Source organism: Anolis sagrei, chromosome 2 (assembly GCF_037176765.1).
Source record: "Anolis sagrei isolate rAnoSag1 chromosome 2, rAnoSag1.mat, whole genome shotgun sequence".
Taxonomy (NCBI): Eukaryota; Metazoa; Chordata; class Lepidosauria; order Squamata; family Dactyloidae; genus Anolis; species Anolis sagrei.
In genome coordinates, this window is record NC_090022.1 from 102,126,679 (window position 1) to 102,152,496 (window position 25,818).

The window sequence follows — 25,818 nt, forward strand, 5'->3', positions numbered from 1 at the left end:
TTTATTGTTTGATAGTGCTATGTAGACTGAAGTACTAGTATTGGCTAACATCAAGGACCAGTCTCAACACAGCAGATTTTGGGCTTGTCTACATGAGTCCTAAAACCCAATTGGATTAGAGGTCACTCCTTAGAAGTCTAAACAGCATCCAGGGACCTCTGGTCCTTAATGCAGGGTAACCCAGGGTGAACCAGTTTAGTACTGTGTGCAGGAAAGTCTGTGAATTCTCTGGGATCTAATCCTTAGTCAAAGCAGTATTCAATTCTAAAGAGTATGAACTAACTTTCATATCTTTTTTTCTATGTTTGGTTGCTTATCTAGAATTCAGTTTATTGCTGATTTTTTTGTTTGTTTTAAAGCCCAGAATATTTAATACTGTACTTTTTTCCTCAAATATAGAAACCTCACCATGCAAGTGTACGGTCACATAACATTAATTATACATAGGAAACTGAAATGAATTAGAGCACAACTCATCACATACCTGAAGCTGGGCCCTCTGGTCTCTGTTCGTGCTCCTAGATTTTAATGCCTGGCTGTTCTACATCATAAGCAGCTCATGACCAGAGCAGAAAAGAACCATCACTAGCTGCCAGGTCCAAATTACAGTTTGGGGCTATTTATATATAAAAAGGACTATATCAGAAGATTACAGAAAAGATTCAAAAGCAAATAGAGGAACTGAAAAAAAATCCAAACGATTTTAAAATTACACAAAAATTAAAATCCCATAGACACAAATTTTGATGTTAATATCAGAAGTCAACAAAAAACTGAAAAGAATGACTTTGAGAACTTTTGAATCAGCTAACAAATTAGGTAAATTGTTAGCATCTACTAGGAAAAGAATAATAAAAATTAATTTCAGCAAAGATAAATATGATTTAATTACAGATAATGAAACAATATTGAAGATTTTCCACAAATATTTTTCAAAATTTTATAAGACAAGTCAGATTCAACATGAAATGATTGACAATTATTTGATGGAGAGTAAATTTCTAATCTAAAACTAACAAATGAACAAAAAGAAAATATGAATAACCCATGACCTTCTGGCAAGGAAACTAGTCCAATGTGGGCTAGGCAAAACTACGGTGAGGTGGATCTGTAATTGGTTAAGTGGACGAACACAGAGAGTGCTCACTAATGCTTCCTCTTCATCTTGGAAAGAAGTGACGAGCGGAGTGCCGCAGGGTTCCGTCCTGGGCCCGGTCCTGTTCAACATCTTTATTAATGACTTAGATGAAGGGCTAGAAGGCATGATCATCAAGTTTGCAGACGACACCAAACTGGGAGGGATAGCCAATAGTCCAGAGGACAGGAGCAGAATTCAAAACGATCTTGACAGATTAGAGAGATGGGCCAAAACTAACAAAATGAAGTTCAACAGTGACAAATGCAAGATACTCCACTTTGGCAGAAAAAATGAAATGCAAAGATACAGAATGGGGGACGCCTGGCTCGAGAGCAGTACGTGTGAAAAAGATCTTGGAGTCCTCGTGGACAACAAGTTAAACATGAGCCAACAATGTGATGTGGCGGCAAAAAAAGCCAATGGGATTTTGGCCTGCATCAATAGGAGCATAGTGTCTAGATCTAAGGAAGTAATGCTACCCCTCTATTCTGCTTTGGTTAGACCACATCTGGAATATTGTGTCCAATTCTGGGCACCACAATTCAAGAGAGATATTGACAAGCTGGAATGTGTCCAGAGGAGGGCGACTAAAATGATCAAGGGTCTGGAGAACAAGCCCTACGAGGAGCGGCTTAGGGAACTGGGCATGTTTAGCCTGAAGAAGAGAAGGCTGAGAGGAGATATGATAGCCATGTATAAATATGTGAGAGGAAGCCACAGGGAGGAGGGAGCAAGCTTGTTTTCTGCTTCCCTGGAGACTAGGACGCGGAACAATGGCTTCAAACTACAAGACAGGAGATTCCATCTGAACATGAGGAAGAACTTCCTGACTGTGAGAGCCGTTCAGCAGTGGAACTCTCTGCCCCAGAGTGTGGTGGAGGCTCCTTCTTTGGAAGCTTTTAAGCAGAGGCTGGATGGCCATTTGTCAGGGGTGATTTGAATGCAATATTCCTGCTTCTTGGCAGGGGGTTGGACTGGATGGCCCATGAGGTCTCTTCCAACTCTTTGATTCTATGATTCTATGAATTACAGTTAAAGAAATCACTAGTAAAAAAGCAAAAGTAAATAAATCCCCAGAACCAGATGGGTTCTTAGCAATTTATCATAAGAAATTTAAAAATGAAGTAATAAGGCCCATTCAGGAGTTAATTAATTCAATTCTAGAATCAAGTAAAATTCTGAATGCATAGGAAACAGCCATAGTTATACCAGAAGAAGGAAAAGAATTAACTAATTCAAGCAACAATAGACCAATATATTTGTTAAATATAAGCTTAGATACCAAGTGATGCTCAGATTAGATATTTTGTAATGCTATCTAAAAGAAATAGTCATTGTTTCCTTTTGGTTTTTTATGAATGCTCCCATTAGAAAATGCTTAAGGATTGGGTGAACTATAACTCCCAAATTCATGGGTCAGATCTCAAATCCCACCCCCAGTACTTCAAACTGGTCATGTTGTGTATGCATACCCAGCTACCATCTCCCCAAGGGACTCGGTGCGGCTTACATGAGGCCAAGCCCACAGTACATCACCAGTATTCAAAGTTGGTCATGATGTGTGTGTGTGTGTGTGGCAAGTTTGAGATCTATTTTTTTATTGGGAATGCCAAATAAACACACAAAATAACTAAACTACAAAGTACTGCACTACATAATTGCAGCACGGATGCTATATACACAATATTGGAAGAAGTCAGAGACTGAATTCCAAAAAAAAAATAAGTAGAATAGCAGAAATTGACAAATTGGCAATAATTAACAAAGAAAAAGCACAAAACTTTATGGAGTGGCTCTGGTGTTGCTGTAAGAAGGTCCTCCATTGTGCATGTGGCAGGGCTCAGACTGCATTGTAATAGGTGGTCTGTGGTTTGCTCTTCTCCACATCCGCATGTCTTGGACTCCACTTTGTGGCCCCACTTAAGGTTGGCTCTGCATCTCATGGTGCCAATTGTTCCTGGGGGAGCATGAATAAGTGAAACCACTAACATTGAATCCATAGAATTATACTGTAATATAAATGTAAACGTCTGTAAAAGGTCCTTGAATTATAGGCATCCAATTTGTTTTTGTTTTTTTTCATTCCAGTGTCAGAAGTTTTTTCCTCCACTAGGAGAATAATGACTATATTTACTTTTCATTTAGAAGATTATTTTCATGCAATATGTTTTTGGCAAGATTATCATGTTTTTTGTATCAGCTTCCTTTTTGCATGGATTTTTGAAAAATGGAAGCAATGGATTTGTGATGAAAACTGCTGCCATTCTGTGCTTTCTATATCTCTGTGCTTCACTTAACAAAGGGCAACACATATTAATTCTTCACAGTAGCATCTTTCACTAAGACTTTGAAGGGTTTATTGTCTTTTTGTTATCATTTAGTAGCTAAAAAAAACCTCACCAGTTTCTCAATGGAGTGTCTCTGTGTTGAGTAAACTTTTCCCATTAAGGATTATGGGAAATAAACTCCAATGTGGCTTCAAAAGTACAAAAGTACATACATACATACATACATACATACATACATACATACATAGCAATACATAGCAATTAGTCCACTGATTTATTTATATGCCACATTGGCAGAATTAAAAGTATGTCAAATAAAGATGGGGTTAAACTCTGGTCATATTGGTGCCATTTTGTTTGACAATCTGATCAGCTGACTGTGAATGGATGTTCCTACAAATGCAGTAGGGGGATTAGTAATATCTCAAGGGAACAGTGACACTATTGTGAGTTATGAGCTACTCTTGATCTCAGAAGTATTCTCGTAGGACAGGTCTATTATTTTGTCAGTCAAAGCCTTAGGAGTGCATCAGGGCAACATTAAAATGAAAGATGAGTGTGAGTGAGTGACAGAAAAGTCTAGTCTTACATTAGCCCCATAGGCTCTGTAGCAGACATACACATGCTTCCACACCATTACTATAGACTGCTTAACTACATAGCTCTATTGTGGCATTCGTTTCTTCTACTGTGTGCAATTTATCACCAGGATCCAAGGTGTGATGATATTAGTTCGGTGTAACTATGTCATTGACTATACCCAGACAATCTGTTTCCTTCAAGGATTGCCAGGAAAGGTGTAGAAGCTACTAATGCTGCATCTACATTGCCCTAAAACCCAGTATCAGTCTACACTGCCATATAATCCAGATCAATGCAATTAATCCATATTCTGAAACTGGTGGTTCTTCCAGACAGAAGTTAAACCCACACTGAAGTCCCCACAAGCTCTGCAAAACCTGGACTTTCCTGGGGAGTGTGACTACATGCCATCCCAATTTGCTATCAGGATGGCATACAACCACCCCAAAGCCCCCAAAAGGAACCCCTAAAAAGTTTTAAAAACTTGCCCAGCCACCATTATGTTCCTTCTCATGCCCTCCTGGCATTAGATGGCAAATGGGGACCCACTCCCTGGTAGTACCAGGAGTACCCAGAGTGAGTCTCCACAGGCCCAATACCTTTCAGGAAGGCCTAGATCTAATGGAGTATTTAATTAATTCAGAATATTGGAGGTTATTCCAAATTAATTCATTTTTACAGGGGGCATCGTTTGGACACCTCGTTTTGGCCCTGTCTGGATGGGCCCTGGATTATAGGACAGTGTAGATCCAGCCTAAAATACTTTTGGTAATGTGTGAGTCAACTATTGGTTATTCTAGGGTTGTGAGGCAATAGTTGAGCCATGATGAGATTTCAGCATGAATCAAAATGCATGCTGGATGAGATGGAGGCATCAGAGCAAGTTGCACAAGGTGGAGTTAAGGATCATGTTAAAATTCTGAGGAGATCAAAGAAATCAATTCTGCCTGAAGAGGTCTTTCACTGAGGACAGTAAGTCACTTTCCAGCTTAAACTTAAATATCTGTTTCCACAGATGAGTAATCATATTGGCATAAAATAATGGCATTGGTGTGGTTATGGAGCATATGAGACTCGGACCTCTTGGCATCTACCCAATGGCCATATCTTTTTTTGATTATAAACTGTTTTGATTCAGGATTATTGAGATAGGTATCAATAGCTCTATCCAAGGGTGGGGAAATAGGTTTTTCATTATTCAGTTCCTATGTGCAACTACAAATAATGGGGAAAATATTAAGAGCATCAAATGCAATAATTTTAGAACAGCTCCATCTTTGTTTTCAAAACACAGATCAGATCTTCAATACATGGTGGGTAAGATGTTAATTTTTTAGGGTGGTCAACTGTCTGCTACTGAGTACTAAAAAAAATCCTTAAAGAATACTTCATATAGTGTAATCTTCACAGTTTCTCATGAGTTGCTCCTAAGTTTTACAGTCTCTTTCCTATTTAATTAGATGTGGAGCAGAGCTGTCACTAGAAATTTTGAATCCTGCCATAAGAAGCTAACTTCCCATGGTTGGCTTCTCACAGGAATAAAACTGATTATATAAGCATGTGCCAAGACCATGTATCCACAGGCAGATAACTGCACTGTGTGGTTTGTGATCCATGGTGTGTTTGTGTGTGTTAAGCACATTGCATTTACTTATGTATCTAGTCATGTAACCTGGCAGCCACTGCTGAAATTACAAAGGTCCTTGTGCAATAGTACTTGTCCTTCCCTTTGATCATGTTGTTGCCTCAGGGTGTGTTTGTTCAGCCATTGGTGTGATTTTCCTGTTTGTAATTTTGTGCACAACAGGTCAATATTGTACACAAACTATATGAGACATTCTTCTGTCTTTAAAAAGACTTTAGGATTAGAAAGCAGGCACTGATTTTCCATGAACATGATGAAACATGATAAAGAGCCACAAAAGATGCATCCACATTGTAGAATTAATGAAGCTTGATGCCACTATAATTGTTATGGTTCAATGCTGTGGAACCCTGGGATTTGTGGTTTAGAATAATAGAATCATAGAGTTGGAAGAGACCACATGGGCCATCCAGTCCAACCCCCTGCCAAGAAGCAGGAATATTGCATTCAAATCACCCCTGACAGATGGCCATCCAGTCTCTGTTTAAAGGCTTCCAAAGAAGGAGCCTCCACCACATTCTGGGGCAGAGAGTTCCACTGCTGAACGGCTCTCACAGTCAGGAAGTTCTTCCTAATGTTCAGATGGAATCTTCTTTCTTGTAGTTTGAAGCCATTGTTCTGCGTCCTAGTCTCCAGGGCAGCAGAAAACAAGCTTGCTCCCTCCTCCCTGTGGCTTCCCCTCACATATTTATACATGGCTATCCTATCTCCTCTCATCCTTCTCTTCTTCAGGCTAGGGAGTCACCACCTCTCGTTTGGCAAAGAAAGCTGAATACCTTTGTAAAACTACAACTTCCATGATTCCATAAAGTTGAGGCATAGAATCATAGAGTTTGAAGAGACCTGGTGGGCCATCCAGTCCAACCCTCTGCCAGGAAGCAGGAAAATCACATTCGAATCCCATGATGGTTAAAATGGTGTCAAATTGCATTTTCTACAGTATACAGGCACCCAAAGTTAATAACTAATATTGATACTGAGCACAATTTGTTCAGTTACCAAAAATGAAGCAAACTTCATCTCCAACCCCTTGAGTACATATACTGTACTGCTAGCTCTGATAGCGAGGCTGAGGAGGAGCTGTTTGAAGGGTCAACATTTGAGTTGGAGCCCAGTAGTACCCAGCAGCTTCTTCAACCAAGCTTTGAAGAAGAATCTTTGAAGGAAGCTACCACTTCTCAGCCTGCACTCAAGTACAGGCAAGTTCCTTTGAGCTGGTGGAGGAATGGTTAAGCGTTCTGGCTCTTTAGACTTGTGAAGGAAAAAGGCTTAAGTTTGATGTCCACTTAGTTAGCAGAAAGATACGCTATCAATAGGGAACACCAAAGAAAATAGCTTAAAAGGTGAGCAGAAGTTGCATTTTGTTGCTGGCAATAACTTCAGACTTTTGAGCTGTGACCTCAGACTGTTGGTGATTTGAGGATTTGTGAACCTTGGAATCTGGTATATCTGAAAATGGGTTTTGGAACAGACTATCGACTCACCTTGATTCCACTGGATCCATTACCTTGTGTTATTTCCTTTGGTTTGTTCACTTCGATTGGCTTCTTCAGTTTGGTCTTGGACTGTTTGTTATTTGGATTAACCCCCTTAAGTCCCCTCCAAGGTTGGGAAAGGTGGGGTAGAAATTAAGTAAGTAAGTAAGTAAGTAAATAAATAAATAAATAAATAAATAACATATTAATCCCTTTATGTCATTTGAAAGTAATAGTGGCTTGAAAGTATACACCGATGATTTTCTCCTGGTTTCTCTCTTTCAGGAAGCCATTCCCTATTGGAGACAAAGTTACATTCAGTGGGAAGGACTGTGTTTGCCAAACATGTTCCCATTCACTAATCAGCAACAAACCCATCAAGATTCATGGACCAAGCCGTAAGTCAAGCATGTCTGACCTCTTAATGTAGCATCCCTAAAGGGTTGAACTGCGGAATGTGAAGGCATTGCAGGAAACCTGTTGGTTTCCCCACTCTTGACACATCCATCCCCTTCTCCAAGATTGGAAGGAGGCAGGAATGGTGATCCAGTGTTGGACTTTTCCCTGTAATGCCAAAACTTAGCTGAACATCATCAAAGAAGTAGAGATCTGCTCCTTTTAATGATTTATATGATGTATTTACTAGAACCATATGGCGATAGCCTAAGCATTACATTATATGGTCACATTTTCCAAAATTATAAGCCAGTCTTCAAGATAACAGTAATGACATTTGAAATTCTAAATCCTGAGACCAAGATTTCTGATATTGCAGTTACTAGTACTTAAAATTTAATTTGGAAAGAATTTAGGCATCCAAAGAAATATAGAAGGCAAAGTTACCAAGTGCAAGTGATCACAGCCAATGTTGGAGTTGTAGGTATAAATGATTTTCAGTGTTTAACTCCTTCCAATGACAGCAGTTTGAGGACTGAGAAAAATCATAGAATCATAGAATCAAAGAGTTGGAAGAGACCTCATGGGCCATCCAGTCCAACCCCCTGCCAAGAAGCAGGAATATTGCATTCAAATCACCCCTGACAGATGGCCATCCAGCCTCTGTTTAAAAGCTTCCAAAGAAGGAGCCTCCACCACACTCTGGGGCAGAGAGTTCCACTGCTGAACGGCTCTCACAGTCAGGAAGTTCTTCCTCATGTTCAGATGGAATCTCCTGTCTTGTAGTTTGAAGCCATTGTTCCGCGTCCTAGTCTCCAGGGAAGCAGAAAACAAGCTTGCTCCCTCCTCCCTGTGGCTTCCTCTCACATATTTATACATGGCTATCATATCTCCTCTCAGCCTTCTCTTCTTCAGTCTAAACATGCCCAGCTCGTTAAGCCGCTCCTCATAGGGCTTGTTCTCCAGACCTTTTATCATTTTAGTTGCTCTCCTCTGGACACATTCCAGCTTGTCAATATCTCTCTTGAATTGTGGTGCCCAGAACTGGACACAATATTCCAGATGTGGTCTAACCAAAACAGAATAGAGGGGTAGCATTACTTCCCTAGATCTAGACACTATGCTCCTATTGATGCAGGCCAAAATCCCATTGGCTTTTTTTGCCGCCACATCACATTGTTGGCTCATGTTTAACTTGTTGTCCACGAGGACTCCAAGATCTTTTTCACACGTACTGCTCTCGAGCCAGGCATCCCCCATTCTGTATCTTTGCATTTCGTTTTTCCTGCCAAATTGGGTGTCTTGCATTTGTCACTGTTGAACTTTATTTTGACAAATGCAAGATACTCCACTTTGGCAGGAAAAATGAAATGCAAAGATACAGAATTGTTGATGGTTGTTAGTGGGAAGATAATTCTTAATTGGAGGGGAATACTCCTTCTTCTTTAGCTACTCCTCTTGTATCAGAAGAAGTCAATGAACATTTCTCCATAAACCTTTCCAAGAAACTCCTGTTAAACAGTTGCCACAAGTCAGGATAAACTTGAAGGCACACAACAATAACATTTATAAAACTTTTTTAAAAACCTGCTGGTAGGATGAGAGTAGTCCATATATGTTATTTTTTTGATACAGAAAACTTCTATAACATGCATATGTACATGCATATGTATACTCACAAGTGCCTGGGGAATGCTGGTGTCACAGCATCATTTTCCTAATGATTCCTTCAATAGCCCTCTTGCTTTGCAAAAACTGGCTGCATGGAGAAGGATAATCTCTGTCTATCTCCTGAGATTGGATCAAGGAGGAGAACCAAATTCTTCCTAGTAAGACAGCCACAAGAAACAAGATCTTTTATTTCTTGGTGGCCAGCCCCTGATCTGACATACAGAGGTCCATGGTCCACAAGTTCAGAGACTGCTCAGGTGCCTTGTGTGAATCACTGTGCCTGCTATCACCAGGCCTTGGTCACTTGCTTGTTCCAGAGCGGGTAGTTAATTGAAAGAAAATGTCTCTTGTTTTTCCTGTGTCTTGCATCTATTAAGTTCAGCTTTATTGCCTTTGTGGAGCATGCTTCCGGCAAATGGTGTACAGCAAGAGGTAGGTGGGAAGAGAAATGCCTTCCTGCAAACAGGCCAGGAATTGGACTGAAGCTGATGACCAATAAAGGAATCTGGAGCAGGGGTGATTCTGGAAACCATCCTCCTTGGATGATCCAGTATCACCCCCAGTCCTCAGATCTTTGTGGCTCAGCTTTGAAATAAAAAACTACTTTTAAAAGGACTTTATGGGAAGCAGTTGACACTGGGAAGTGAACCATCCGGATGCAATTGCAATGCAGGCAGTGTGATCTCAGAGCGGAGGCAACAGATGTTGCTGTTCCCTAGTGTTTACTTAGACACATTGATTGTTGAGAGGAGAACAGTTCAGTTTTTCCTCACTATGATTACAAAACAGTGTTTTCCTGTGACAGCCTGCTCCTGGCCTGGCTGTTGAGAGATGCCAAACAAGACAGTATTGTGGCCACAATTCAACAGAGTGAAGAGCTCTTAAGCCTATTGATTGGGCTTAGGTTCACAGAGACATAGTGCTGTGCTGGATTTTGGCTTGCCCCTGTCAGGGCAGTAAAATGTAATTCAGCTCCTGTCGGTATGTCCACAGAAACCCATTTCTTTTGTAGTACACCTGAATTTGTGGAGAGAGGTTCCTTTCTGCTCTCATTTTATGCCATTTTAAAATATATGCCATCTTGCCAGAGTTGTCATGAAAGTCAGTGCTACAAAGGATGCAACAGCACTGAAGTTTCCATGAAAAAAAATGCAGTTGGTGGAAAGAATTTTGGCTATTTCCTTATTTGAAAATATCTAAAATTGAACTTTGCTCTGGTTTTTATATCAACTGAAAATCAATACACACTCTTTCAATCTTGTTTACTTCATCTGCAAACTATCTCTGCTTTAGGCAGACCAGATGGATGACTGCATCCCTTTGATAACCTCAAATTGGCAAGCTTGCATGATCATTGCAGGAAACAGTTGTTGAGGTCAGAAAGGGAAATGTGTAGCAAAAGATGATACCTTGTCTTGAATTGGGAATATTTCCTTCTATCAGAATGGCACAAAGAGCTATACCTTATTATCGTCTTCATGGTTTTGGAGACACAAGATGTCACTTTTGGTTTGAAATCTTACCAAGTAGCGCAAATGCGTACTTAGTGAGGATTATTATTATTATTATTATTATTAGTAGTAGTAGTAGTATATTACCCACCTCTTCTTACAGCTTGAGGAGGGCAAAACACATTTAAAACACATCACCATAAATTCCATAAAATACATACTTTAAAACACAGTATCTATCTATCTATCTATCTATCTATCTATCTATCAATCATACACACACACACATAGTGCAAGGATTAAAACATAATACCAATATTAAAATACAAATAGAATGCACATTTAAAATGTACCGTTAAAAATTGGGTAGGCCTGACAAAAGTGATAAGTCTTTAGTTCTGCCTTGAATGCAGACAACTCATTTAACTGTTGGAGCTCTTCTGGCAGGTCATACCAGTCTTGGTGCATTAGATGAAAAGATCCTCTGAGTAATAGTTTCTAGTCAGGTTATAAGTGGGTAGCGTAAGTGTCCCCCAAAGGGTCTAAATTTCCAGGGTGGATTTTACGGTAGAAGGCAATCCTTTAGGTAACCTAGACCCAAACCATGCAGGACTTTAAAAGTTATCACCAACACTTTGCCCAGAATCTAGATGGCAACCAGTGGACTTTAATTTGGGTGTAATATGCCCGCTCCTGGATGCTCCTGTAACCAATCTATCTTCCATGTTTTGAACTAATTTGCATTTCCAAACTTGGTACAGAGATGGCCCAATGTAAAAAAACATTGCAGAAGTCGAACCATGAGGTTAGCAGCACATGCATTACATCTTTAGGTCTGTCAATTCTAGGAAGGGGGTTCAGCTGGTGTATCAGCTGAAGCTGGTAGTAAGCATTCTTGACCATCACATCTATCTGGACTGACATTTGGAGAAACAGATCCAGGACACTACCAAACTGTGAAGATAGTCTTTCATGGGGTGTATAGCCCATCAAGAAATGATTAAAAGACCTCCATCCCCAGGTTAGGATCCTTAATGGCAACCTCCTCTGTCTTATCAGGATTCAGCTTCAATTTGTTTTTCTTAAACCAACCCATTACCTCCTTCAGGCATTCATTAATGTCCTTTTTTATTAGCTCCAGATTCACATCATACCTACTCTAGGAAACCCTTGTGCTAGTTTCCCAAAGCCTTGCTACAATATCCCATGTTGAGTTGTGTGATGACCCTTGTTTGTTTTTGTTTTTGTTTTTTAAAAAAATGGTTGACAAAACTGATTTGAATTTCAAACATTTCAATATTTCCAACTTTGGAGAGTGGTGAAATTGCCTCTTGAATATGGTACTACTTGTCATACTCAACAGATTTGAGTGCTGTCTGCAGGGCAACACCAAACCTGTGCAGAATAAACAGGACTTGCGTGAATTCTCAGTAATTCTTCCATTGGGGCTTGTAGAGGAGAGCTTCCCCATGGGCTGTGTTCCATATTAATTAACCAGGAGGATGGGAATCCCATGTGTATATTGTGCCCCAGGCATCCAAGTCTCTAAGGCTAATCTGCATTCTCGAGTTACCTGTTACACCAAGGTGATGTGTAATAAAATGTAATACTCAGCACTTAAGGCAACACCATTGCTCTGTTAAGGCATGTCTTCTATGTCCATATTGTGCATTCTGAATTTTATCACACTGAGAGAGCTTACACTAATAACACACAGTTTCATAAATGAAAAAGACTTTTTGTAATTATAATTCTTAGCCAAGTTTTCCTGCTTCTGCAAACACAAAAGTCAGGTGCAGTCATTTGGGCATATAATACCCCACCTACTGAATCGGAACAAAGGTTCTCACTCTAACTAATTTCCTCCGGATGGAACAATACACAGATCACTATATGGTTTTGGGCACCTCTTTCCATCCCTTGTGCTCTTATGCTTAAAATTACCAGGAAAGCACATCCTCCCTAGAAATTCACTACTAGATATATTCCTCTCTTTGGCTGCACAGCTCAGGTTACTTCAGAGCACCATGGATTATTCATAACCAGCTGTAAGCGCATTCAGGATGTGAATCGGTGAAGGACACCATCTTTCTGCCTGCTTTATTTGCACCTTTCTAAGTCACAGCCTGTAATGTGTTTGCATCTAAATTGGCATCTTATGAGATCAAGCAATGATTTCAGAAAAAGAAGCAGAAACAATCTTTTGTTATAGTGCAAACCCAGGATTATAATGTCCCAGCCTCTTTTTCTCTATAGATATAGCTATTTATCTGTATATCTTTAATTCTGATGCCTTGAATGCTATATCTATGTCTATATTCAAGGTTTGAGGTCTTCCTAAGCCATGCAAGTAATGGAATGTACTAAAAGGATGACCAGCAGACCTGGGGGAGGTTTAACATATAGGTGACAGGGGAGAATATAAATCCGACCAAAAAATATGCAGATTCAGACCTAATTTGTATTTTCAGTCAATGATCCAGCACATGTAGGTGTGTCAAGCTAAAACGCAGTGTCAGTGGGTATTTCTAAATTGAGAACATTTACCAAAATCTGCAAAACATTTTTATTGCATTTTCTGTTTTTACTGTGAGAGGGAAGGCCTGAAATAACTCTTCAAAACAATGGTATGGCTGTTTCCTGCCTTTCCGTCAAAGAAATTCCTTGAAAATCTAGAAGATTCTCAACACTCAAAGAAAGATCCAGAGTCAGAATGCTACAAAGGTCATGGCTTCCAAGCTAGTGTGCAGCAATGGAAATGGCCAGTGAATACCACACAAACTAACACAAACACAAGCACCAAACATAGCCAAGCTAGACAGGAGTTATGGAACAGATTTTCCAAGACTAGTTTGTATCCAAAAATATTCTGCCATTTGACATTTACCAGTGAGAGACCAAGCACAGATGGAGGCTGCCAGCACCACCCTGTGGTCTATATCCATAATCAAAATAGTTCAATATAGCACTGACATTGGACAGAATGACCTAAGGCACCCCTGCACAAACTCTGGTATACAGGAGTTCGATAAACACATTAAGGTTTTTTCCCCTTCTCAATACATCTGTACTGAAATTTCATTGAGTTTTGGGACACATCTTGGCATCCCCGGGGCAACGTCCTTGCAGACAGTCAATTATTTTACACCAGAAGCGACTTGCAGTATATTCTCAATTCGTTTCTGACATGATTTTAAAAACTGAGTTTTGGTTTGGGTTTGCAGAGTGAATAGGCTTCTGTTACAGTCTCACCAGATCAAGTCCAAATAATTGGATCAAGGGTTAAATTACCAATATAAACGAGGAAGAGATGATAGTGGGCATTTAGAAGGATTGCTGTAGTTCTTTGCACTTACTGCTTGTCAATAGTAAAATATCCATAATCATATCAGGCTCAACAAGCGTGTCCTAATACATCCTGGACACTCAGTTCAGGTTATAGCTAGGTGTAATGTCCACAGTGTGGAGTCGTAGGATAACAGGGGGAGTGGATATCTTTCAGTTACTGAGAAACGTTTTGTGCTATCTTTCATGACATAACCTGTTGCTAATCCAAGTAGTGACTTCTGAAGTCTACACATCCACTTACAGTCACAATCTGGATGGTGACCTACCATGGACTTTCTAGTGATTGTCTTAAATGCACCACTGGGCTTCAGCACTCCAGTTAATGCTATTATTTCTGCAACCACATATTGCTATTCTTGCTGCAATCCACAGACAGAAAAATTGCTTACACTGGCACTACCAATATTGGTCTTAGAAGACAGATGCCAAAGAAGAACATTCAAGGTCATGGCTGTGGAGAGTGTGGTTCTACATATATTGCTGAACCTCAGCTTCCATCAGCCCTATTTAGCACAATCAGTCAGGAAGAATTATAGGATCTGCTGCCCAAGAATATCTGAGAGCCCCTAATTCCCCAATCCTTTCCAAGTTGTTCCCATAGCACTGCCTCTTAAGCTGTTTGACTGGCAGGTTTTTTCCCAGTGTGCAAGAGACTGGAGCCCTATGTTTTCCCATTGGCTGCAGTTGTTTCTTTCCTTCCTGGAAACTTGTGGAGACCAGCCATTGCTGATGCTAAGCCATGGGGTCATTATTCCACTTTTCGGTAGGAATTCATAAAGGTCTCTAAAACAATCAAGGATGCTGATGCCATTGCTGCTGTTGTATTAGTAATTCTGGGTGTTTTTTCTTGTTTTTTAGAATGTGCAGGTTGCAAGGAGGAGATCAAGCAAGGGCAATCCCTCCTGGCTTTAGAGAAACAGTGGCATGTCAGCTGCTTCAAGTGCCAAACCTGTGGAGTCGTCCTGACTGGAGAATACATTAGCAAGTAAGTGTCATCTCTTCCTTTTATCCCCACAACCCAGATATATATGCTGAATGGGGTTGGAGTTTGCTTCAATGCTAGGTGTTTGAACTGTTCCCTTGGAAAATTTCAAGTGAAATCATCCAGTACTCCTAGTGCAACTTTGCACATTAAAAACCAATAGGGAAAAATGAAGGTACATATTATTCATACCCTTTTCTTTGCACGCCTTGGGTAATGTGCAAAGTGTTAAACTGTGTTTTGTATGCTGAGATCAGTGGGTTCCCCATTCATCTGGAATGCATGCATTTCAAAGTGGGAAAATAATACAAGCCTAATTTCACATATCACAAAAGAAGCATGAGTCACATACACTGTCTCTCATCCTATCTGTGTAGAGATGCTATAAGTGATTATGTAGATCAGAAACTGGCAAAGTGTAACCCTGAGGCCAAATGCATTCCCTCACAGCTGGTTTATTTTGGGGGGTGGGGATACTCATAACTCCTCCCAACATCCTCTCAAACTGCATTTTTCTGGTAAAAAGAGGATGAATTGCCTTTTCTGGAAGTGTCTAGGGACATTGATTCAGATTTTAAATAAATTACAGGAAACAATGCTACAATGCTATTGTTTGACTTAAGAAGTGCCACTTTGTTCAAAACCAGAAGCAGATTTTTTTTCTATCTCTCCGCTCCCCCCCCCCCCCAAAAAAAAAAACCAAAAAAAATCTGGAACACTTTTGGTTATTCATTTTGTTGTTTATGGTTCCTGGTGGCAAAAGATTCTCCTTTAACCTATTGAAGTTTTCCATTCTAGCTGTAGTTGAAAGATGAAACTTGAAGTTCAGAATAAAATGTTTCTCATGATGTTGCTGGACTGCCGATTCAGTCCAGCAACATACTGATTAGAGCTCATGGGAATTTCAGTCCAACAACATCTGGGTAGTTACATTTTGTCTGTCCATGCTGTAATCCTCAGGAGGTCTTTGCTACCAAGGGAATATTTCAGGTCCCTTATGCTCATTTGAAAAAAGCACTATTTCCTTCAGTTGTTTGACTTAATAAAGAAGTAAGTATTCAGCATTTTTCTGAAAAGAAGTGTAGCTGACATCATGTTCTAGTCCTCTGTTCAATGTATGCAAAAGGAATGGCTACAAAGACCTGGAAACTTAGAAGCATAGACTCTGTATAAAGAATATACATTAAGGGAAAAACATAAAAACATGCCTACATTACAGGAGATGTGGCCATGAAAATGTGGTTTAATTTCCTTTTGGGAAAATAGGATTCAGAGAAACTCCAGGGAATGGAGATTGAGAATATGTTAGGACCTTAGCTAAAAAGAGTAACACCACAAATCATATAAACATGGAGTTGGAAAAAGCCCCCCGCCCCCCGCCCAATAGGCTATCAGGTCCAATGCAAGATCTCCAGCTAAATCATCCAGACTCTTTTTAAAGACATCCTGTCAAGACCCAGGCCAGGCAGGAACACAAACGGCACCGTTAGAGTTAAAAGAAGGTGTTTAATGTCTATTAACAAAACAAAGGAGACTCTTGCTTCAGAGATGTAAATTAGAGAGGCTTGCAGGCAGCAGAGAAGTAAACAAAGCAGTCCCAGTCAGCTTGACTGACGAAAAGGAAAGTCTTTCTTAAACCAAAACAAACAGCTTGAATTCAGCAAGAAAACATAGTCCATTCCAAAAGCCAACGAAACAGCATACAGCAATCCTCATGAGGAGCGGTTCAACGAAGTTAACAGGATTAAGCAGGGGCGTAGTCAGGCAGTCCGAGGGTCAAGGCACAGAAGACTCACGAGTCAGGAACCAGCAGGGTTGTTCACAGGATCAGGTAACACGAAGCTGTAACAAGAACTCAGGCAGGAGTTAACACAAGGCACACGGCATGCGACACTTTGAACTCTGCGATTAGTCTGTCCTCAAGCTGCTGCTTAAATCTCATCCGAATCGCTGGAGTTACTGTCAGCTGGGTCCAATTCCTCAGGTGAATCCATGCTGCGCCATTGTTGCCAGTCAGCACTCCGTGCTCCATCCTGCAAGGAATTATCTACATCCCAACTATCCTGAAACCCCTGGAATTCATCGCTTGAGGTGGGGGCGTTAAGGACATCCATGACTTCTTGCACTTTAGTCCAATCCAGATTTTCCTCTTCACTGTCAAAGTCCCCACAATCTGCTACATCTCTCAGGCGTTTAGCAACAGATCCTACATCGCTATTTGAGCTGCTGGCTACTCTTTTTACACCTCTGTAATCATCCAGCTCCATTTCCTCGCGAGTAAAACCTGCAAAATCTTCCTCATCGGTAGTCTCTAGGAACAAATCCCTGATCCTTTTCAGCTGCCGCTGAGCTTCATCATTCTCTAAGCTACGTTTCCTCCTACTACTAGTAGTAGGTGCATGAGACAGACGCTGAGTCTCAACACATCCAGAGAAGGAGACCTTATTACTACTCTAGGTAGTTGGCTCCATTGCGGAAACACTTTCAGTATCAAGAAGTTGCTTCTAATGTTCAATCAGAATCCACCCTCCTGTAACTTATTAGACCTACTTCTACTCTTTGAGTCAACAGAGAAAAACTTCTTCTTTATGGCACCCCTTGAGGTATTTAAAGAGTATGATCATGTCACTCTTCAGTTTTCCACTTAACAAGTTGAACATGCTCAGCAGGAAATGAGAAAACTTCTACCCCTAGGATGGGAAATTCAGCCCTGGAAGAGTTATCTTGAGGAAAAGGTGTCTCCATTGAAGTTTTCTCACCAATCCTTGTTTCCACAACAAGACTTTTTTTTTCAAAATCCAATTATCAAAGGTACAGAAATTGAGGTGAAATCTTTTGAACAGGAGAAAAGACAGGAAAACAAACCCCACAGGGGTATTAACCCTTTCCTATGCTATCAAGAGCTAAAAAGTATATGTTTTTGGCTGGAGTTACACCTGTTCCAACTTACATACATACTCAACTTAAGAACAAATTTACAGAACCTAGCTTGTTTATAACTTCGGGACTGCCTGTATTCTGTATTTCATCACTTTACTAAACAAAGTATCATGAAGGACCTTTTCGAATGTTTTGCTAAAAACCGGATAAATGGGATCTACAGCATTCCTACCATCTACTAAACTAATAAAAAGATATAAGGTTAGTTTGACAGTATTTGTTACTGAAAAAGTCAGGCTGATTCCTACTAATCATGCCATTGTCATCAAGATACTTGCAGATGGACTCCTGTGCAATCTGTTCTAGTATTTTTTTTCTGGTCTGAAGTCAGGCTGACTGACCTACACTTCCTTGGATCTTAATTTTTGTCTTCTTTTAAGAGAAATAATGCTTGATAATCTCCAGTCTTATGGCACCTCAACTTTTTCTCCAAAATTTCTAAAAAAAATATGGCAAGTGGTTATGCAACTATGTCATTAACCTCCTTCAGTATTTGAGGATACAGTTTGGTTCCTCATATTTGACCTCATTTAGGTTAACTAACTACAGTAGGTAGTTCCTGACTAACTCCTTAGCAGTCTTGATTTGCAACCCAAATTCCAAGGTATTTCCTGATGCATGGGAGCATATTGTCCAGTTTTGCCTTTCCATTGTGACCTTTTAGTAGTTTGCCGTCCTTGCTGAACAGCAGTTGCACCATTTTAAATATCTGCTATTTTTCTCTCAGTTATCAATGTATATTAATGGCTGTAAACTCATTTAGACTTGCCACTAATCAAAAAGCATACTGACTATTTAATGCATGCCTGCTTCTTTTCATGTCCTTTGTTAATTCAAACCCGGCATGCTTCTTCCTCTGAATAACACGTCAGTCCTCATACAAGGCTGCGTCAGAGGCCTTCCATTGGGCTAAAGTGGGTCATAGCTTTGTCCTGCCCTTGGATATTCACAGTGCTGGGTCTAATTCTTCTTCATCATGTCATAGGTATTTATCTATTCTGTTCAATTCTCTGATCCACCCAAATTTGGCTGAGAGCAGGTGAGAGCAAGAGCTAGGAAAGGCTTTCTCAGAGAGCTCACTTATTACTCTGTCCCTGACACAGTTCCAGACCCATAAAGAGCAGTCTTCCTCAGGCAGCTGCATTCTGATCTAAATGGGCCCAAGCAGTCTATGGGCAGATTCACATTAGCAGGCAATAGTAATTATACCCCTCATGTGGTAATACTTTAATTTAAATTTGAATAGTGTCCCCCTTCCATCCCAAAACTAAAATATCTACCATCAGTCATGATCAGCATCTTGAAACTGTCAGCAAAAATTTGTTGCCTTTGAAGACAGCCCAAAAGCTTCAAGTAGTCCAGCAGGCAGCAACCAGGTTGCTCACCGGAACAGCATACAGGGAGCATACAACCCCACTGTTACGTCAGCTCCACTGGCTTCCAGTCTGCTACAAAGCACAATTCAAAGTGCTGGCTTCAGCCTATAAAACCCTAAATGGCTCCGGCCTAGTTTACCTGTTCAAACGTATTTCCCTCTATGAACCAATTTGAGCATTGAGATCTGCTGGAGAGGCCCTGTTCTCGGTGTTACCCCCTTCAGAGGTGCTATTGGTGGGGATGAGAGAAAGGGCCTTCTTGGTGGTGACCCCTTGGCTGTTGAACTCCCTCCCCAGTGGCATCAGATAGGCCTACTCCTTCCTGGTCTTTCGGAAAAAAAGTAAAATCTTGACTATGGAAGCAGGCATTTGTCAAGTAGAAAAATTAAAGTTCAGTAGACTCACAGAACCGACATAAGAAACAACCTGGACAACAATTTTGGGATTGGTGCTATGTTTTTTAATGTGTGCGTATGTGTGTGTGTGTGTTCTATGTCTTAATTGGTTTTAATTTGTATTTTATATGTTTGTTTGTTTTTAATAGTTAATTGTGTTATGTTTTGTTTGATTTTTGTATAATTATGGCATTGAATATTTACCAAAATTGGAAGCTGCTCTGAGTCCCCTTTGGGGTGAGATACAGCAGGGTATAAATAAAGTAAATAAATAAATGCTGGAATCATAAAGGCTCTGACTAAATATCCAGGCATGTATGAGAGCTATTAAAGAACTGTTATGTGAGATCAAGTCATCTCCAACTTACAACTCTAAAGTGACCTTTTCACAAGATCTGTGTAGTGAGGATTTGCCTTGTTTTTCTCTTAGACTGAAAGAGTGCAACTTCCCCAAGTTCATTCAGTCGGTTTCAATGGCTGACCAGGAATTCAAACCCTTGTCTCCAGAGTTATAGTCCAATGTTCAATACACTAGATCATACTGGACTAAAGTCGCCAACTAACTAGGGGAAGAAAGTGGCAAAACCATCTCTGAATACTCCTTGTCTAGGAATATCCTGTCAAACTGATGAGTTTGCCATATGTTGACAACTAACTCAAAGGCACACAGACACACATGCAATCTGCGTGTGGACAGAATTATCTGTGTGGCTCCAAGACATTTTAACATTCTTGAAATACCCCTCTTGCTGGAAGTACTGGAGCAAAAAGATGAATTCTGTTAAATACAGTTCTCTGCCTGTGTTGAACAAGTAATGAAGGGTTTTATAGGTGTGGGCATGGTCTGAGAGGAGAAACAAAAATGGGAAAGCTGAGGTGGGTGGAATAATGTAAATTCAGTCCTTGTGTTGCTCCCTGGATGTAAGGTGAATCCACTTGCCCCAGTGGCACAATGAGTTAAACCTATGTGCTGGCAGGATTGCTAACTGATAGGTCAGCGGATCGAATAGAGCGGTTTGAGCTCCCTCTGTCAGCTCCAGCTCCCCATGCGGGGACATGAGAGAAGCCTCACAAAAGGATGTTAAAATATCAAAACATCCGGGCATCCCTTGGGCAACGTCCTTGCAGACAGCCAATTCTCTCACACCAGAAGTGACTTGCAGTTTCTCAAGTCTCTCCTGACACTAAGAAAAAAAAACTTATTCTGTTTTCTTAACACAGAGCAAGTAAGTGGATTCTCCTTAAAGTGCCAGCAAAGAGAAGCACTGTGAAAGCAGATTTCCCCTGCTGCCCTACACTTTAGCACAGGTGACTTATCATCCACATACAGTACAGTGAAAAACAACATAGACTTGGGGAGAAGGGGGAAGATGCTGTGCTGCCCTTTTCCCTATTCTATATCTTGACTGTTCTTTTCCCCCAACAGGGATGGCATTCCATACTGTGAGTCTGACTATCATGCCCAATTTGGCATTAAATGTGAGACCTGCAACCGGTATATCAGCGGCCGGGTTCTGGAGGTGAGTCCGGCACAGACAGATACTTTTAAGCTGCATTCCATCAAATTGTTCTTATGATGTCAAGCCAATGCCTTCTATTCAAGGAAGACATCCAGAGCGCTATTATTTCTCTGTAATTGAATAAATGCTACACAGTGCCCACTCATGTGGTGTCTCTCATTACAAAGGATAGCAGGAGCTTATGGGATGGTGTAACAAAGGGACTATTTGAACCAGAGATCTGTGGAGGGGGGCTGCATCTTATTGTTTCCACATTACAAGATAAAAGCAGAGCTTGCTGTAGGAATGTCAGTGTAAAGGACTGGCTCTTAGGAGATTGGTACACTGGGCTTAAGAATCTGAGCGACAAGAGGTGAATAAGCAGCTGAACATTACAAATATATAGGCTAGCCTGGTGGGTGCTAAATATAGCTGGCTATATATAGTTGGGGTGAGGGAGAGCTAAAAATTGGCACGGCTGTGTCTACATTACGGAGTGTGGAATGTGCATTCTGATGTATAATCCGGGAGCTGCAGAGAAATCCTGTGTATGCAAGCGCTATTGTATTTGACAGGATGTTTCCCCGACTTCATGGTGGCAGAGAAAATCACCTGCAAACATATGGGGACTATTAAATATTGGTTGGGGGACAGCTGGTAATTCATCGCAGAGATCCAGCCAGCAGAATTCCTGCTCCTTTCCACTGACTCATAGCCTTTTCACGCATATTGTTCTGCTAATGTAGCAACTGGCCTCCTTCATAAAGATGAATCATGTCCTTTCATTTTCACCATTTTTCCTAAATTTAAAAAAGCTCTAAACATAACTTCATGCTAGAGGGGAATTTGACCATTTTGATTGTTCTTTTCTGCATCTTTTTCTAATGTTGTGGTATTCATTTTGATTTGTAGCAACCTATACACAGAATTCAAGTGTAATCTCAGCACCATAGATTTTAAGGAAGGTGTGATGGTATTTTCTTGAATGGCAAAATGGTTCAGCAAACCTAGCCTTGCATTTTGTCCATGAAGTACTTTTGTTCCTAAACTTTAGGTGGAGGTCCCCTTCCCCAAAAAATTTCATTCTCTTCTCCCTGTTCACCTCTAAATGTACTGGAGAAAAGGCCCTTTCCTGGCATGCTTCTCCTCTTTCCATTGTGTCCCAGTTGGTGATATCCCCTCAGCAATCCTTTCTGCCCTCCAGTTGATAACATACACATATTTGCATCTTCTTCCCTCATATCCATCCACCTGAAAGTCTGCTCAGTAGCCAGGTTCCACCCTGCTTTTCTCTGTTGCTGTGGCAACAAATCCAGCCTTGCTGCTAACCCTGCAGCGGGATCCTTTCCAATACTGAAAAGAGCCCTGGTGGCTGCAAAGGGAAATAATGTGTGAGCCCAGGGCAAGTATTCCACAAGTCAGCCCACGGAGCTTGTCGGATGAGAGAGTTAAACCAGAGACACTCCAGGCTGTTGGGTTTTAAATGAATGTTTTATGTTCAAGGCAACCACAAGTCAAGTGGATTAAAATGGTGTTAGATTTTCTTTGAGCAGGTATCAGTCGAGGTTATTTGTCATCCTTTCACGTCTTATATTCCCCTCTGTTAAAAGAAAACTCAAGGAGGAATTAATTTTCCCATTGCTATTGCACACAGCCACTGGGTTTCAATAGGGCTTAACTTGTGCTTGAGCTCAGGTTCAGTTCCAGAAATTGTTTTCATTATCTCATGGGCTGATTAGAATTTGTGAAATAGCTTTGAAAAGGCAAAGTGTCTTTGAACATGTGGAGTATGTGTTCTGCTTTAACTAGTGTCTAGATCCAGGGAAGTCATGCTACCCTCTATTCTGCCTTGGTTAGACCACATCTGGAATATTGTGTCCAATTCTGGACACCACAATTGAAGAGAGATATCAGCAAGCTGGAATGTGTCCAGAGGAGGGTGACTAAAATGATCAAGGGTCTGGAGAATAAGACCTATGAGGAGCAGCTTAAAGAGCTGGGCATGTTTAGCCTGAAGAAGAGAAGGCTGAGAGGAGACATGATCACCATGTATAAATATGTGAGAGGAAGTCATAGGGAGGAGGGAGTAAGCTGCCCTGGAAACTAGGACGCTGAACAATAGCTTCAAGCTACAAGAAAGGAGATTCCATCTGAAGATTAGGAAGAACTTCCTGACTGTGAGAGCTGTTCAGCAGTGGAACTCTCTGCCCCGGAGTGTGGTAGAGGCTCCTTCTTTGGAAGCTTTTAAACAGAGGCTGGATGGCCATCTGTCGGGGGTGTTTTGAATGCGATTTTCCTGCTTCTTGGCAGGGGGTTGGACTGGATGGCCCATGAGGTCTTTTCCAACTCTATGATTCTATGATTCTACTCATTAGTTTTACCTCTTTTCAGTCTACTTAGGATTCAGAATCAGGGCTTACAGGGCCTAAATACCCTAAAAACACCAGATCTTGTCTGATCTTGGAAACAAAGCAGGGTCAGTTCTGATTAATCCTTGAATGGAAGGCCACCAATGAATACCAGGTGCTGTAGGCTATATTGCAGAGGAAGGAACTGGCAAAACCACCTCCAAGTATTTTTTGCCTAAGAAAACCCTGTGAAATCTATCTAAATTGGCAGGCACCTTGAGGCCACCTACACACACATACCCATGCACACGTGAATGTCATGAATTCCAGGAGCAGAAGTTGTATGTTGGCAATTCTCACTTCTTAAATTAACCACTGTTTGGGGTGAAAGGAAGTATCCTAGTCTGCTATAGATAATCCCAGCCGTAAATTTCAGAAAGGACACGTGCCAGTTTCATGTCAGAACTTTTCCCCTCTTTCTGCACCACACTGACCATCTGTTTCCAGACTGTGATAAAGACCTCTCTCTAGAATGAAATTGACACGAACCTGCTATGCATCCCACCATCTGACTATTCAAAAGCCATGCTAAATGGATCTGAAGGCCCATGGCATTCAAAGAAGCCTAGGTTTCAACTCAATTTGTGATTGCGATAACTCAGACCCCTTCTACACTGCCATGTAAAATCCAGATTAACTGCTTTGAAGTGGATTATATAGCAGTGTAGACTCATATGATCCATTTCAAATCAGATAATCAGATCCTGGGATATAGGGCAGTGTAGAAGGGGCCTCGGTTATGCCAAAACATATGGAGAAGCACTGGATTTTTTAAATGGTGTTGCTTGGCACAGTGTGGGTAGAACTGTGTACTTTTCATTATGTGCGGTTGGCCAGTTGAGCTGCATTTAGAGTTACAACTGCAAAGTTCCGGTGGCAGAGATGTGATTGGAAGCTTAAAACATGGAGGAAATTTATTAGAAGACATTTGGAAGAGGAATAAAGTCAGCAACTTTGAATTTTCATTTCAAAGCAAAGATCTTCAACTAGGCCCATTCAATAAGGTCCCTTTTTCATACAGGGACTTTACAGTATGTTGCCAGATGCAACCACACTGTGATTTCATCTGGCAACATACTGTAGGGTCCAGGGATCAGAGGCACCAGAGGAGTTCTCTGGCTGAGAATACTAAATATTCTCCCAGAATTTCATCAGGTAGAGCCATGGGTCATTTACATTATACAAAAACCTGGCTGCCAAGCTCACCTCTTGCTGATATCAAAACTGGGTGTCTGTGCAACCCGTAAGGATAGGTTAATCTCTCCTCTTTCATGCTGATCAGGTGGGTACCCTGTTCTCACATCACAGATGTGACAGGTGATGGCCAGGTGCTTGGATGAATCTCTGTGGTCAGTCGTGGAAAAATAGGAACAGTTCTTCCTTTTTTCCTAATGAGTACAGAGAAAAAGGGAGTGTCTGTCTGGACAGTGGATTGAGTTGACTTGAATTAACCCCCGATCAAACTGTCCAAACTTCTCCCAGGCCCCAAGATGCTTTGGCATTTCAAGCAAACTCCAGAGTATCTCCCAACTTTGCCTAAAGCAGACCAACAACCTGGCATATACATCAGATACTGCTATGTGTTGCAAAGACTCCCAGAGGTCCATTCACAATGTCTATGGGGGAGTTTTTTGTTTGTGTATTCGAGTTCAGGGAGAATTTCTTAGATGCAGACCTTCCTATTTTTCATGCTGCACCTCGCTTGTCATCATTTGTGGGATACCTGGAGCATGTCCAAGGGAACTGCCTCATGATCCTCAGGATGGAATTGGCTTGAAACAAAGTTCACTGGGCTCTGGGAAGATCCCACATCTAATCCTGGAGCTTGTGCAGAAAGCAAGGCCATGTGCAGTGTGTTGTGTAATGAAGACGGCAGAGTCTCCAGGCAATTCAGAAGCCTTGTGGTCATGGAACGACCTATATTTTGAAAAATATGAAACATTGTCACTGTGCGGACAAATCTCAGAATCCCTGCGCAACCTCTCAGTTGTTGTTACTGTTCATGCTGGACACAGAAGATGGCATCTCTTAAGTCACAAAACAGACAGAAGAATAGACTGCCATAGGAGTCTGTTGCCTTCAATGCAGTAGGCTTCTATTGTCCTTCATGCTGAAGGGTGGCATAAGAGTGCCTTGAACCATTTACCATAATCAGCCTTCATATGGTTAAGCCTCTGGCTGTCCTAGATGACTTTAAGATGTGCAGCCAGCCATGGAAGATTAA

At 41.0% G+C, this 25,818-nt stretch overlaps 1 protein-coding gene across 1 annotated transcript in view; it reads left to right on the forward strand.

Moving 5' to 3' along the window:
- ABLIM3 (actin binding LIM protein family member 3) overlaps nucleotides 1-25,818 on the forward strand; it is a 181,186-nt gene that overhangs the window by 104,444 nt on the left and 50,924 nt on the right. Inside the window, 3 exon segments of the mRNA XM_067463718.1 lie at nucleotides 7,414-7,526; nucleotides 14,853-14,979; nucleotides 21,114-21,207. Coding sequence (XP_067319819.1) covers nucleotides 7,414-7,526; nucleotides 14,853-14,979; nucleotides 21,114-21,207 — 334 coding nt within the window.